This window comes from Penaeus chinensis, chromosome 18, assembly GCF_019202785.1.
Source record: "Penaeus chinensis breed Huanghai No. 1 chromosome 18, ASM1920278v2, whole genome shotgun sequence".
In the NCBI taxonomy this organism is placed as follows: Eukaryota; Metazoa; Arthropoda; class Malacostraca; order Decapoda; family Penaeidae; genus Penaeus; species Penaeus chinensis.
The window spans coordinates 11,955,673-11,970,672 of record NC_061836.1 but is presented as its reverse complement, the minus strand read 5'-3'; the positions used below and the strand labels follow the sequence as shown (position 1 = coordinate 11,970,672).

The window sequence follows — 15,000 nt, the reverse complement described above, 5'->3', positions numbered from 1 at the left end:
TCTAAACAAGTTTCAGTCCCATGCATTGATTAAAAAGGGCTAGGTCATTTTTGTCTGATTGATGAGTATTAGCTGTCTTTACCAAACAGAGAGATCTGACAATACAACATCTCTTAAGATTAACTTTGCCTAATCCTTAGAGCAAACTTTCATATTCCTCTGGAAAGAATTTGTAAAGCACAGGATGCTGGCAAATATGCATAGTTTTTTTTTTTTTTTTTTTTTCATTTACTGCAGTTTCTTTACTAGTGGTAGAGATTTATCCCCAAGTAGTTATTTTGGTAGAGGTATGCCAAGGGGTAAATAATAAGGTGATAGTACTGATTTTCATATAAAGTTACACTCTGAATATTGGTTTGATATTGATATTATATGATAGTCTATATTGCTTACCATTACCCAACATACTACTAAATTACATTTCACATACATTCATTTTTCTTGACAGGTTAATGGACAGAAGTTGCTTGGCCTAAATCATGTTGAAGTTGTTGGAATACTGAAAGAACTCCCAGGATCTGTTCGCCTGGTTTGTGGTCGACGAGCCCCAGGTGCACCACCTCCCCTTCACCCTATTGACGCTCCTACAGCTGATCGGGACACGTTTGCGGCAAGGGTAAGCATGACCTCTTCAGAAAACTTGTTTTTTGTGGTGAGGTGATGAGACTTTGTTGTGTGGGCAAGGACAGGGGAAAATGCATTCTTGACAGTATATTTTAACAATCCCGTCTTGGGTATTAGCTGATTCTTTATTACCATGGATGGTATTTACTTTACTGGCCTAAGTTCTTACTGGAAAGTTGATACTTATATATGTATATTTAAAGATATGGTCCAGTTTGTTTCCTCATCTTCTTATTATTCATGGAAGAATGTCTTTTTTTTTTTTCTCTTGTGCAACAATTTTATATTTCTTATAGATCACTTTTCAGTTATTTAATTCTTATATAAAGAATATTGAACTTAAGCGCTGCAATTACAGGCATAATCCAGATAATGGAAAAAGTAGATTGTTTTGCTGTAAAGCAGCTGTAGCTATTTAGCAGATTAGAAAATATTCCCTTGGTGGTATGGAATTCATGACTAGATGTGTTAGCTCATTACAGCTTTTCTATAGAAAGGACTTTTGTAGTTGATATGAAGATAAAATTTTAGAGTGTATGAAAAAAAAAAAAAAAAAAAAAAAAATTATTTGTACAGAGATCCTTGAAAAACTTTTTTGATTCTCTGTTTCTGTTTTGTAACACAGAACTTTGATTATTACTCTGTATGATATTTTTATTGCCAATAGAAAATTTTGAATACAGGAAACAAAGTGAAGAGGGAACTAGTTTTCTGTTACTTACCTTCAAAGGTTAGGTAATTGTGTTTAGAGAAAATACGATAACTTGTATTGTGGCATACTTTAATGAAGAAAGGAGTTACATTGCATTTTGGTCTTGATATATGCCTGTGCAAAAAGATTTTCCAGAAAATATGTTCCCAAGTAAAACTTTGTCGTCTCTCTTGCCTTTTCTCTATTATTTTTCTATCCTTGATTTCTTTGGACCCTGTATCCTTGATTGTAACAATATGATACTGATGCCATTATGCATTTTCCTGTTCTCGTGTTTGGACCAAAAAGTGGTAATATACTCATTAGTGTATTACTTCAGTTACAATCACTTCTTCTTTGGACATGTAACAGAAATGAATGATTATTTATTTATTCCTTTATTTTTCTTAAAGCACTACTTAATTTGCTTTCTTTCTCTCCCTTCCTGAACATGATTGATGCATTTGTGAAACGGTGGGTGGAGTGGGGCCAAAAAATATATGAGTACTTTTTAGATATATATATTTTTCCTCTTTTTGTTTTGTATTTGTAAAATAGTTGTACTATACTGAATCATGTTTTTAACAAATGCGTGTCATGTACATACCTCTTACAACATAGATGATGATTAGGATGTCTTTTTGTTAAATTGCGTCTACTGTTATACTGTAGATTGCCATTGATTTGAAACTTTTTTTAATCTTTGATATTTGATTATATTTAATGATGGCACTTTTGCAACAGTTACAGTTATGGTAACTGTTGCCTGCCAGTGGCATGCATTTTGATTATGGCTTATCGTGCAGATAATTCAGGCCACAAGTACTCTGACATACTGAGTAAGAATATCTTTAAGAATTTCTTTTAGATATATTTGGTTGTATATACTGGGTTATACATGTAAATCTGATTTTTTTAGCAGTTTTATGTTTTGCCATCAAAACACACACACACACAAATTAATGACAGTTTTAAAAGTTAGTTTAAAAGCTATAACGATTTTTTAAATATATGTTGACTGTAGTGATGTGACCTCAGTTAATTGCATTTGAAAATGAAAAAACTTCACCAGAGGTAACAACACATTTTAACGAGAAAGGCAAACAGCAATAGTAAAGTTGGGAATGGTAGACTACTTGTAAAATTAGAAAGAAGTTGATGTAGTCATTTTAGATATATTTTTGTTTTTTAGTGCTTTACCACAATTGGCATCCCAATACTTATCCTTTGTATGTACACAGTTACAGATTATGACTTAGGTTGTAAAGGGCTCTTATTTTTTACCAGGATTAATGAATATCTAGAATGAACCTTTTAATTGCCTCCTTGATGGCTGAGCACTTGTGGAGCCGTATGTGTGTAATCACCATTCACAACACAAAACTACAGTGGACATTACATGTTCCCAGCATCAGTGCATTAACTTTCTCTTTAAACAAAGTAAATAATAGGATAAGATTTATTTATTTACATGAAGCTTATACCAGGAAATCCAGTTCATTTGTTTTATTATTTTTTTTTTTAATTTTATGGAGTACAATTCATTATACAGTATTATGAGTTTACCCGTTGCTTACCTAATATGACAAGCCTTAAGACATACAATTTTGATTGAGAAATGTTCTTTGCCAATTTTTGTTTGTTTTAAACAAGAGAGTACCAGGTTTTGTATAACAATACCCACCAAGTATTGAAACAAGGATTTTGAATAACAAATTACTATTTCATGTATGGTTTCTTCCGAGTATGGATAATAATGTAATTTTGTCCAGTGCATCATGATTACTGTAAATACATCCAGGTCTAAAGAGAACACAGAAGCTAAGAAAGTAGAATATTTTTCATTACTGCTGAGAGAAAAAGGAACATCTTGGAATACTGCAGGGTTGACTGAGAAGTGAAAGGGTCATAAATTGTGTTATTTATAAGCTGTTTATTAAATTCCATTCTGGAATTTCTCTGGCTAGCTAGTGGAGTTGATTGGTTTAGGTATTATCTTTTGCTGCATCTTCCTTTAAATCTTATTGCCTCCAAGCTTTCTGCACTCATTTGTTGACTTGGGATACATAGACATTTTCCATTCAAACTTAGTAAGGGTCCAGTGATTGTAGACATATTTCATTTCATCTTTGATCATACATCATATATGGGAACATATAGAAACTGTCAGTATTGGGTATCTTATTCCTTTTATTTGTTGCTTTTAAAATTGTATTTTCATATTTTCAATGTTGGTCATACCTGTTGTTTTGTTAAAAGGATATATATTATGAAAAACTAAATTTGGGCAACATTATTTCGGTTTGTTCCTAAAGAGTATATCAAAATTCAGTTTTGATTGCTTGGCTCCCCTTTTATAGTTTAGTTAGAGTAAGTCACTGCTGTCTCTTACATATTGTAGTGATTCTTTTTCATTATAAATAATTCATCATTACATATTGCTTTGGTTGTCACTGTTCTTGATATATGAATGGGTACTCTAGTTCAGTGGTTCTTTGGTTTATTAGTTTTTTAATATATAGAAAATGTAAAAATACAATATGTATGTAATAGTAGAGGTAGTATATCAGTAGTCCATATTTTCTATTTCATTGTTATATTGACCATATATAATGGTTTGGAAATTTCGAGTGTAAAGCTTATAGTTCTATCCTTTTCTTGCAGAATATCCTTGGTGGTTCTCTCCAAAATCTTATCCCTGGATCGGAACGCCTCGTCAAGGCCAAGTCTGATGGATCCTTGGCATCCTCAGCCACTGCAGCCACAAATGATACTTCCTTCAACCGCATGAAGAGCCGCAGCCTTGAACCGCTAACTGGCCTGGCCATGTGGAGCTCCGAGGCTCAGATCATCGAGTTGATGAAGGGCGATAGGGGATTGGGCTTCTCTATTTTGGATTATCAGGTAGGCCTATTTCTTGTACGTCCTTGATTTAGTGTTATTTGTTGAGTATTCAGTGAAATAGTTTTGTATTACATTCTTTTGGCTAATGGCAAAGACATCTGATAAAAAAAAAAAAAGACGAAGACAAAAGAAAGATATACGTAATTCAATAAAATAGCGTTCAATAGGTTTCATGAAGAGTAAGTTGAGAATCGATAGGTGAAGATAAAAATAGATTATTTTATCCATTTGATATTGTTTCTCTTCACAATTCATAATTGTATGGATCCCTCTCTCTTTCAGGATCCACTAAACCCACAAGAAACAGTGATAGTGATTCGCTCACTTGTTCCCGGGGGTGTGGCAGAGAAAGATGGCCGTTTGATACCCGGTGACCGTCTCATTGCTGTCAATGGAACCAATCTAGAAAACGCAACTCTTGATCAAGCAGTAGCAGCCCTGAAGGGAGCACCAAAAGGCCCTGTTTCAATTGCTGTAGCCAAACCAATCAGCGTTCTGGAATCGACTGGTCAGGTGAGTAGTGCCACTGATCCTTCTCAGGGTAATGATGGCGAGAGTTATCAGACAGGGTTTGAAAGCCCTGGGATGCTGGGGGTGTCTCCTGGAGGTTCTGCACTGGTTAAATCGGAGAGCTTTTAAGCCTGATTACTACTGTGTTGTTGTTTCTGTTAGTCCTTATCTGATAGTGTTTTGTTGCTGCCAACATGCAGTTTGCTTACTATAATTTTTTTTTCCGGAGAATGTTAACATGGTATCTTGATAGATTTTCTAATGAGGAGTGGAAGAAGTGGTCTAATATTTTCATTTAAATTGTTTTAAATTATTTCAAAAGATTTTAACAAAATGATGATCACCATGGGAACAAATTTAGAATGTAGAAAGATTTATGTTTTAAAGCTTAGTAAGTAAGAAATTAAAAAAAGAATATTGATTGTTACATATATATATATACACCTTTTAAAAGATATGCAACAAATATTAAGATTGAAAATTAGCATTCTTTCATCACTAAGTTATCATGTTAGACATGGATATATATATATTTTTTTTTTTTCTTAAAACATATGTAATATAGATTGTTCTTTGATAGTAAACTCTTAGTTAATATCAGTTTTTAGATTTTCTATGATTTAGAATCATTAAGAATATGGGTTTACAAGAAAGTGGACGTCAGTAACTGTGTCACTTCATTTAGTCTCTTCACTTTTTGTATGGATTTTATAAACATTAAAAAGATCTATAGATGGTTGTAACTTCAAAGAACATCTTTTGAAACTGCATACAAGATATGTAGTAAACATTACATTATGCATGCTATGAGCAGCTGAGCATTTACTTTTTATTTTTCAAATGCTTTAAACTATAAGCTGCATCTTTTAAATTCCTAATCTTCAAGGGATTTATAGAAGTCTGAGAACAAAATGTTAGGCATGATAGTAAGTATTTGAAGTAAATAGGCAATTTTAAGTAAACTTATAAAAAAAGAAAAAAAAAGGAATTTTTAAAAAATAAAATTCCCATGTTTAATTTTTAAATGAAAATATTGACGAGACTGCAGTGCAGTTGACCAATTATTTATGTACATTTTAGTTATTCAACATTAAAGAGATAATCCAGAGAAATAAATGTATATGCATAATTACAAGTGAATGTTTTATGTAGTCTTTAATACAAAACTACTGTTCTGATATTTTTATGTATCAGCAGTTTTAGCCAGGTGCTATGATTGAATTGTAACTAATTTTCTTTTAAAACCATATTCCAAAATGTTATGTATGAATTGGAATGAGCTTTAGTGGTAGCACATGTTATGTGCAGCTTCCAGGAAAGTGAAGTCTGATGAAACCCCATCACTAGGGATCAAATTACATGAAGACCTTATTTGGTTGCACTTGTATATATTGCACTTTGAGGACCATTGACTGGTGAACCAAGCATGGTATTGTAATTTCTTTTTTATTGACTGGGGATGCTGTTGCCCCAGTATAGCCAATAATTTTTAGTTAATTTGCTTTTTCTAGTATCCTGCCTTCTCTAACCAACTGCATGTGAGGTTATTAACAATCAAAGTATGCTGATGCAGATAAGGTTAACTTTACTGTTGTTGTTATGAAATGAAAGCTTATTTACATGCTGGTTGATTGTTGATATCCATCACAAAAAGGAATGGTTAACATGGAATGTTTACATTATCATACCTTTTATTTGAAAATGAAGTATGAATTGTTTCTCATTCTTATTATGATAATAACTAATTTAATTACCATAAGACATAATATTACAAATTGGTTATGACCATATTGTATTTATAATCAAAATGTGTTTCCCCATATATTGTAAGTAGCCTGTTTATGAAAGAATCTCTATTGATTATATAAAGAATATTTTGATACTGTATTGTGCATGATTTGAAGAAGGTAAGTTTATCCCAATCTTAGTAATTCTGTTACCTTCCACCATTGAGTCTTGTCTTGTGTGAATGAAGGGTTAACTTGTGTGAATCTCCATGTCTGTTATAAGGTAAAATTGATTGACCTTGTTGGTGATGTCAATGTAATGTCTTTTCTTGACTGTGTCTGTGAAAGGGTTTTCTTGAGTCATGTGAGGAATATGATTTTTCCCCCTAAGATTTGATTCTTGAGAAATGCTGGATTTATAACTTCTTAGTCTTGACATTATCTGGAAGCTTAATATTTTGCTCTGTACGAAATCTGTTGCTTGACTGATTATACTGTTGAATAATAAATTTGTAAAATATTTTATCTTCCATCACTTATATTTCCTGAACCGGTTATCAGCAGTGATAGGGTATTGTCTTAATGTATTTCAAGTCTGTTTGACACAGTTGTTTTATAACATTTGAATGCAAGATAACTGTAGAGAATGTTTGAAGAACTGATATGGATAATTCAATCTGGAACATGAAATTGACTGTAATTAAAGATCATCTCACTGCAGTTACTTACTAGAATAAGAAGGATAATTGTTGTAAAATTTAAAATTGTAATAATTGAAAACAAAGTAAATTATAAAAGCACTCAGAGAGAAGGGAAAGAAAAAAAAAATGTTATGTTATAAAGTTTGCATAGTATGCTTTATTTTTAAAATCCTGAGTAAAGGATGAAATTCAGATCTCTTCCCAGACCATAATCATACCCAGCATAGAATGCATCACAGTGCATGTTTCCAATACTTCTGTAGTAGTGAGATTCTTCCTTCTTGATCCCCTCTTGAGTCCATGATTCTGCAGTCTGCACGTGCCCTTCTTAGATGATTGCTTGTTGGACTGAAGTGCTTGAAACAAAACAAACAGCCTGACCAAAGTAGGAAGGCTTGCATTGTACTGATACTGTGGAACTGATATGGAGTGAAATATTTTTTTTATGATTTATGAAAACTGAGTTAAACAGGAATGAAATTCTATATATCCACAAAAAAGTGTTGGGGACAACAATGATAAGTTGTTATTTGCTCTTTTTTAGCTGCTCTATTGATTATGTTGAAGAATATGGTGATTGTGAAATTGATGTGGCAAGGGAACAAAGTCTGAAAGACATCTACCTGAAAAAAATATAAGTTTATGCATGAAATGATCCATATTATGCAATATCCTCTTTGTTATGTTATCATTTATATGAAAATCGCATCAACGTTGCTTTCTGATAAGATCATGAAGAATGTCAAGAATGATCACTTAGAAAATTCATCTATATTTTAGGAACCTAATACTTCAATACCGGTGTGGCATTGCAGGGGGAGGAAGTTTCACTTTCTCGCTTGGTTTATCATGTGTAGTAGGTTACCGAATTATCCTTGAGTCACTGTATGAACCTTCAATCTTTGTTGTCTGTAACTTCTGTTGTTGTTTATAACTTTACATAATGACTTTCGTTGAGATAGTTCCCTGGGTGTTTTAAATATGTTCTTAATTTGTTGATCTATGTAGGTATCTTTTTACTGTACAAGGCAGTGTGATTTATATCTTGTGTGTGAAGATTTCCTTCTTTCACGGAGAAGATAGTTGAATAAAAAAAAATCTTCAGTTTGGTCATATTTATTAATGTCGAAACTAGATCAAGAGTTATAGAGATTATTAAGTTTAAAACAAACTTCCCTTTAACAAGTCAAAACAAAGAAAAGTTATCTTGTCAAGGACTATTTTTTCATTAGATTTTCTGAATTAATGCATCATCTTTTTATTGCAAGTAAAAGGGTGAAACGTAACTTCAAATGCTTCAGATAAATCTATATACAATTTGTCAAATTATGCTTCATAAAAATATCAGTTTATTCCCTTAACATTCATGAGAACAGGCCAGCAGGCGCAGCCCCGCAATTCCTAAAATATTCACGCTATGATGGAGAAAGGTATGAAAGAGGAAAAGACTCCTCGGGCGTGTGGAATATCTTTGCTGAGCAAGAAATTTCCCATTGCTTGAGGATGCAAATGCGATTGGAGAGATTCTGTCCGGGAAGGGGGAGGGGATACTGGTTGGGGGAGGCCTTTATCATTCTTCTCTTAAGTTCAGAAGAAAGCTTTGCCCGGGTGATGTCTTCTGTGATTGATGATTTTGCATAGCGATGGCGCTGCATTTCCTGAAAGATAATAAAACAGTATAAGTAACTAGTTCATTAATGTTTGCCGTGCATTGTCTGTATACTTGACTTTTACATTGTAAAATTGTAATTGTTGAAAAGCAAAAGTCATTGCTGGCAACGGCATATTGTGAAACTGCATGCAAATATTTTACAACGGAGTATCACAGATAAATATTCCTCATAATGAAGAAAATCGAACGTCGTCGTGCGTGAATTCATTAAAGTTTCTTTGCGAACGGAGAGATGAAAGAGGAGAAAAAAAAAATAGGCCTCCATTCTTATATATACCTGCTCAACAATCCCAACAATGAGAGCAAAACTCCTAGCTGGAGAGAAAAGTTAACGATCCTTCATTAATGTTCGCAGTCTCTAAAGCTGCACTTTTCCCCCCGCCATCCTTTTACCCGTCAGCAATCGTAGAAGGGCGTAGATCACGTTATAACAATGGGAGCAACGTCATGTGTCAATTTACGATCCATTGGTTTGATTTTATGCTCTTTCATTCTTTTATTTATATGGGTGCGTGCGATATATATATATATATATATATATATATATATATATATATATATATGTAATTTACTGTTTCTATAATATAGATCTCAAAATCGGATAATTGGTTTCGTTTAGTGAAATATTTGTCAATTGTCGGGGATTTAATTTTTTTTCTTCCTTACGGTTCCGGGTTAAATAAGATTCTAATGAAGGGGAACTTATCAGAACGAAGTCTCACGAGGGCTGTTGAAAGGGAGAAGTTTTATTACATGTTCGTTAGATGTAATTTTCCTCTTTGAATATTTGTCGTACTAATAAGCAGTGTAGAACGTAATAACCATCCATGCGAAAATCATTTATTTTTTGTAAGGTATTCAGTACATTGTCAACTGATTAAGAATCACTTCACGCAGGTATTGAAACCAGTAGTAACTTGTTTTGCCATTTACGCAAAATATATACTAAGTATAGTTACTGGGGTTTACAGAGGGTTGTAACACTAATTTTAGGACGTGCACTCAGGACATAGCTCGTTGTATCTTCCTCTTTAGGACTCCCCGTGTAAGGTAATTGGTGGTTTACAGGGGAGTGAGCGCGTGATTGGCCCGGTGGTATGGGCTCCACTATGGATGGTTAAAAGATTCATGTGCATATATATGGGTGCATATCGACGTACAAGCCGTATGCAATATCCATAACTTAAACTCGCTGCCTAACAAGATACTTTTGGCTGATGTAGAGCGCTGCAGCATAATGGCTTGAAGGAACTCGTCCGGCGGAACATCGTACTGGAAATATTGATTATCTACTTATGCAATATGGGGCCGGAGGAGTTCCTAGGGGCTATGAGGCCACGCCTACGGTTGCTGTGAGTTCTCAGCGGCGTGGGAGGGACAGGCCTGCACTGGGAAAATTGCTTGGGTATATTTAGAACATATGACGCAATATCAATTTCGTATACACTCTAGACTAATTTGGGGAGTTCAACCATTATCAGCCATTTCGCAATATGGATAGGTATTAGAATCAAAATCTCTTTTGATATATTTTAAATCTCTCTCTCGCCCTCCCTCCCTCTCTCTCACCCTCCCTCCCTCTCTCTCGCCCTCCCTCTCCCTCGCCCTCCCTCTCCCTCGCCCTCCCTCTCCCTCGCCCTCCCTCTCCCTCGCCCTCCCTCTCCCTCGCCCTCTCTCCTCCCCTCCCTCCCTCCTCTCTCTCTCTCTCTCTCTCTCTCTCTCTCTCTCTCTCTCTCTCTCTCTCTCTCTCTCTCTCTCTCTCTCTCTCTCTCTCTCTCTCTCTCTCTCTCTCTCTCTCTCTCTCTCTCTCTCTCTCTCTCCTCCCTCCCTCCCTCCCCGCATGCATACAATCTCAATTATTTTTCCGGGCAAATGCGTTTCGGTCCAGTATTCGTTTTTAGTTCATTGGTCGTCGATATATTACGTAATTAGCGGAAAGTCACTCAAGTGATGGCTGTTTGGGGATTATGAAAATTAATAGGGGGAATCATAGTATTTTTTTATGCGGGGGGATTTGGGGGATGTTGATAATTGCTTCGGGGCGGAATAGATTAGATTACTCGCCGCAGAGAATTGCTATGGAATTCTGTTGACATTAAGTGGCTATTGGGTATATAAACTTATCTGCGGTTTGTTATTTAGCTCCTCTGTGGCGGGAATCTGTCCACATACGTTCACCCCATGAAGCTAAGAGAGAAATAAGGTGGGGAGTGTGACCGTGGCTGACCGTGAGTACCCTATTAGGTCTGTGGTCTTCTCTGTGTACGTGATGAATGGGCGAGGGCGGGGAGGAGATCGAGACGGTAAGATGAATGGCATCGTAAATTACTTTTTTTTCGTTTTACTTCTTAGAGAACTTATGGCGGGAGGATCTGAAGGGGGAAGTAAATATAAAAAAGTTGGCGTGGGTTAGGGTGTGAAGATTTGTCGTGTAGGCCTATGGTAAAGTGTTTTTTTATTCGTATATTTATATAACATTCTGATATATTGTAGATATTTTCCCTCTCGGAATCTGAACGAAGTGGACCCGTGTAGATAGCTACTTGTAGTCTCCTGAAGTATATTTACTAAGTAAATTGAGTGAGTGAGTGAGTGAGTGAGTGAGTGAGTGAGTGAGTGAGAGAGAGAGAGAGAGAGAGAGAGAGAGAGAGAGAGAGAGAGAGAGAGAGAGAGAGAGAGAGAGAGAGAGAGAGAGAGAGAGAGAGAGAGAGAGAGAGAGAGAGTGAGAGAGAGGGGGGGGGGGGGGTTATTGCATGCTCAGTGAAAGCAACGTGATCCTAAAGTCAAAATTCCGAGAGAAAAAAAAGGGACGGCCGATCTGCTACTGAGAAGTTAGCGCCGCTGAGGAATCTTCCTAAACTAATCTCAACTTCGAAGAGGAAAATGAAGTAGAGCGCCTCGGAGTCTTAGAGAGAGAAATATAAGCTTCTCAGGTCACCTCCGGGGGGGAAGAATAAATAGATTAATACAGAACTAATAAATGCGCAAGTGGTTTTACATGTTTAGGAAGCTTTGCGTAGACATTTTTTTTTTACATTCAGGTCGTTTTGTTCTCTTTATTTTTTCCTTTATTCTTGGTTTCCTTTCTCTTCTGTTCCCTTTCCTGCTTCTGCCGTTAATGTATTTCTGCTCTGCTAGTGGGAAAAGCTTGATTACAAACAAAAATAATCTTCGGCAAAATGATGAACAGGAAAAGTTTCCTCAAGTTTGGATTAACAAGCGTAGTTGTGTAATATTGTACCAGCCTCCGTCTCTCACTCTCTCTTTCCGTGCCCCACCCTCTCTCTCCTTCCCTTCCTCCCTCTCCCTCTCCCTCTCTCTCTCTCTCTCTCTCTCTCTCTCTCTCTCTCTCTCTCTCTCTCTCTCTCTCTCTCTCTCTCTCTCCCTCCCTCCCTCCCTCCCTCCCTCCCTCCCTCCCTCCCTCCCTCCCTCCCTCCCTCCCTCCCTCCCTCCGTCCCTCCCTCCCTCCCTCCCCCTCCCCCTCCATCTCCATCTCCATCTCCATCTCCATCTCCATCTCCATCTCCATCTCCATCTCCATCTCCATCTCCATCTCCATCTCCATCTCCATCTCCATCTCCATCTCCATCTCCATCTCCCTCTCCCTCTCCCTCTCCCTCTCCCTCTCCCTCTCCCTCCCTCCCTCTCCCTCCCTCTCCCTCCCTCTCTTCCTCCCTCTCTCTCTCTCTCCCTCTCCCTCTCCCTCTCCCTCTCCCTCTCCCTCTCCCTCTCCCTCACCCTCACCCCCTCCCTCTCCCTCTCCCACTCCCACTCCCACTCCCACTCCCACTCCCACTCCCACTCCCACTCCCTCTCCCTCTCCCTCTCCCTCTCCCTCTCCCTCTCCCTCTCCCTCTCCCTCTCCCTCTCCCACTCCCACTCCCTCTCCCACTCCCTCTCCCTCTCCCTCTCCTCCCCATTCCTCAATCTTCCTCCTTCCCATTCCCCTCCCTCCCTCCTTCCCTCTTGTCGACAGACTGTATTATGATGCGCCGAGTTCGTGTGGGAGGAAGGAGGAAGTTTTCCCGACTGCGAATATCTGAGTAGTTTCTTTATTGCTTTATCTTCCTAATCCGATGATTGTGCAGTATATGGTATTTTTACCTATGGATTGCGTTTCTTATGCAAAATATTATTATGTAAAATATGTACTTGGTATACGATGGATTACATTTTGCTTGAGTTTAGCGAGGCATTAAAGATTCGTTAAAGCAATAATGAGAAATACTGCTTAGAATAGGAGTTGCATTGTATTTATCACAATTCAGAACTGTGCCTCTAGCGTCTTGTGCAACAGCCTACGAAGCTAACATGGTGAGCACAAAAGTTTTGAAAGTTATGTAAGGCGCACGACACTCGGGTCCTGCAGTCTAAACCTCCTCCCTGTCTCCCTTCCTTAGTGGCTTCCGTTCCTCCGAAAATCATTCAATTTCTTCTGGGGAATAGAAAAGAAAGAAAAAAATGACTCATTCACTGGCTGCTCCGCCATCACATTCGCTCGATTTGCGTTTGTGTTTTCTCACTTCATCTTTTTCTTCGTTTATGGATTCTAAGGACCTATGATTTAGACATTTACTTGTCCAGTTGTCGCGCCATCATTTCCCTTCATATCCTAAAATAGCCATCAATTCACCTCTACGCGCGGCTGCCCGTTTTGGCGGGGGTGGCGGGGCGGGCAAGGCGCCAACCGAACTATTGATATGGGGGACGTCAAAAACCATAGGTTCGTCTTCGCTCGATCGGTTCATCTTCAGTCCGGCTGCGGTTCGGCTTCATGGTCACTGCCTCGGTGACTCCTCCGGCCTCGGATATGTTTTCCTTTTTCCTCTCTCCCTTTTCTACAACTGCAGACGAGACGAAGAGCGAGACAAGGTTTTTGTTTGGGGGCGGCCTGCCTTTACCTTCTTGCGTTCTCTTTTCCCAAGTTTTTTATATGATAACATTTTTTCCAGCTTATGTATGGATGTTCCTCCTTGAGCAAATAACACACACACACACACATTATATATATATATATATATATATATATATATATATATATATATACATATATATACATATATATATAATCAGTACTTTCTTTGGTTCCGTAACTTTTGTTTTAGGCAGTGGACATCGGTATTGTTTCAGCTCCAAAGGATCTTGATTTTTAATTCTTGTCGAAAAGTTTTCCTCCTTGACCCAAAAATTCTTATTGTTGCGAGGTGGTCTTTGAACCATGCTCAGCTGCCGTCGTTCTGACCATTTTTACGCTCTTTGCAGCTTCGTTTTTCCTTTACCTTTTTTTGAGGTGTAAATTTTGAGGGAACTTTTTTTCATAATAAATGTATAAAGTGTTTTATGGTGAAGTGCTAGGTGCAGGAAGCTGTAGTTAGTTGAGGTAATTACGGCGGTTAAGGTGTTCATTTGTGTTATATGAGGTGATCTGATGTTGAGAATAAGTCTTCTGTTATTTTTTTATTTTTCATTTTCATTTTCTAAATTATTTTATTCGTGATTATTTCCCCCATTTCCTCTTAAATCATACGTTGCATTTCCATAGAGACAGTCGATATTTATTTTCTTCCTTTCTTCCTGTTCATTATCCCTCGTTGGCCCTTCTCCGCTCGCTGTGTCGCTTCCACCTCTTGTTAGCATAAGGTCGTGACATGTTTCCAACCAGGCTTCTCTTAGGCCTATAAAGAGGGGGGGGGGGGAGAGGAGAGGGGGAGCGAGACAGATATAACACCCCCTTGGCGGTCAGGTCCTTCGCTCAGCGGCCCACTTGGGTCAATCGGACGCCAATATAGATGCTTGAGTCTCTTCCCCTCTCCCCTTCGTGCTTCTCTCCTCTCCCTCCCTCCCTCTCCTCCTCCCATTCCCCCCTCTCTCTCTCCATCCCTTTCTCTCTCTCCCTCTCTCCCCCCCACTCTCTCTCTCTCTCTCTCTCTCTCTCTCTCTCTCTCTCTCTCTCTCTCTCTCTCTCTCTCTCTCTCTCTCTCTCTCTCTCTCTCTCCTCTCTCCTCCTCCTCTCTCTCCTCCTCTCTCTCCTCCTCTCTCTCCTCCTCTCTCTCCTCCGTCTCCATCTCCATCTCCATCTCCATCTCCATCTCCATCTCCATCTCTATCTCTATCTCTATCTCTATCTCTATCTCTATCTCCATCTCCATCTCCATCTCCATCTCCATCTCC

General features: G+C 37.8%; 2 protein-coding genes across 16 annotated transcripts in view; one reads left to right on the top strand and one right to left on the bottom strand.

The window, feature by feature from the left end:
• The window catches only part of LOC125034606 (multiple PDZ domain protein-like), a 419,124-nt gene that overhangs the window by 74,001 nt on the left and 330,123 nt on the right, over window positions 1-15,000 (top strand). The window contains exons 11-13 of the mRNA XM_047626507.1: window positions 449-616; window positions 3,980-4,219; window positions 4,502-4,732. Of these exons, the coding sequence (XP_047482463.1) occupies window positions 449-616; window positions 3,980-4,219; window positions 4,502-4,732 (639 nt within the window). The remainder of the gene's footprint in view (window positions 1-448; window positions 617-3,979; window positions 4,220-4,501; window positions 4,733-15,000) is intronic.
• The window catches only part of LOC125034819, a 64,412-nt gene continuing 57,669 nt past the window's right edge, over window positions 8,258-15,000 (bottom strand). For all 15 annotated transcript variants that reach the window (XR_007115719.1, XR_007115713.1, XR_007115718.1 and 12 more), the window contains one exon: window positions 8,258-8,815. Coding sequence is in view for 6 of the 15 variants with exons in the window: in XM_047626812.1 (XP_047482768.1) it covers window positions 8,573-8,815 (243 nt within the window). In the remaining 9 variants the exon portion in view is untranslated. The remainder of the gene's footprint in view (window positions 8,816-15,000) is intronic.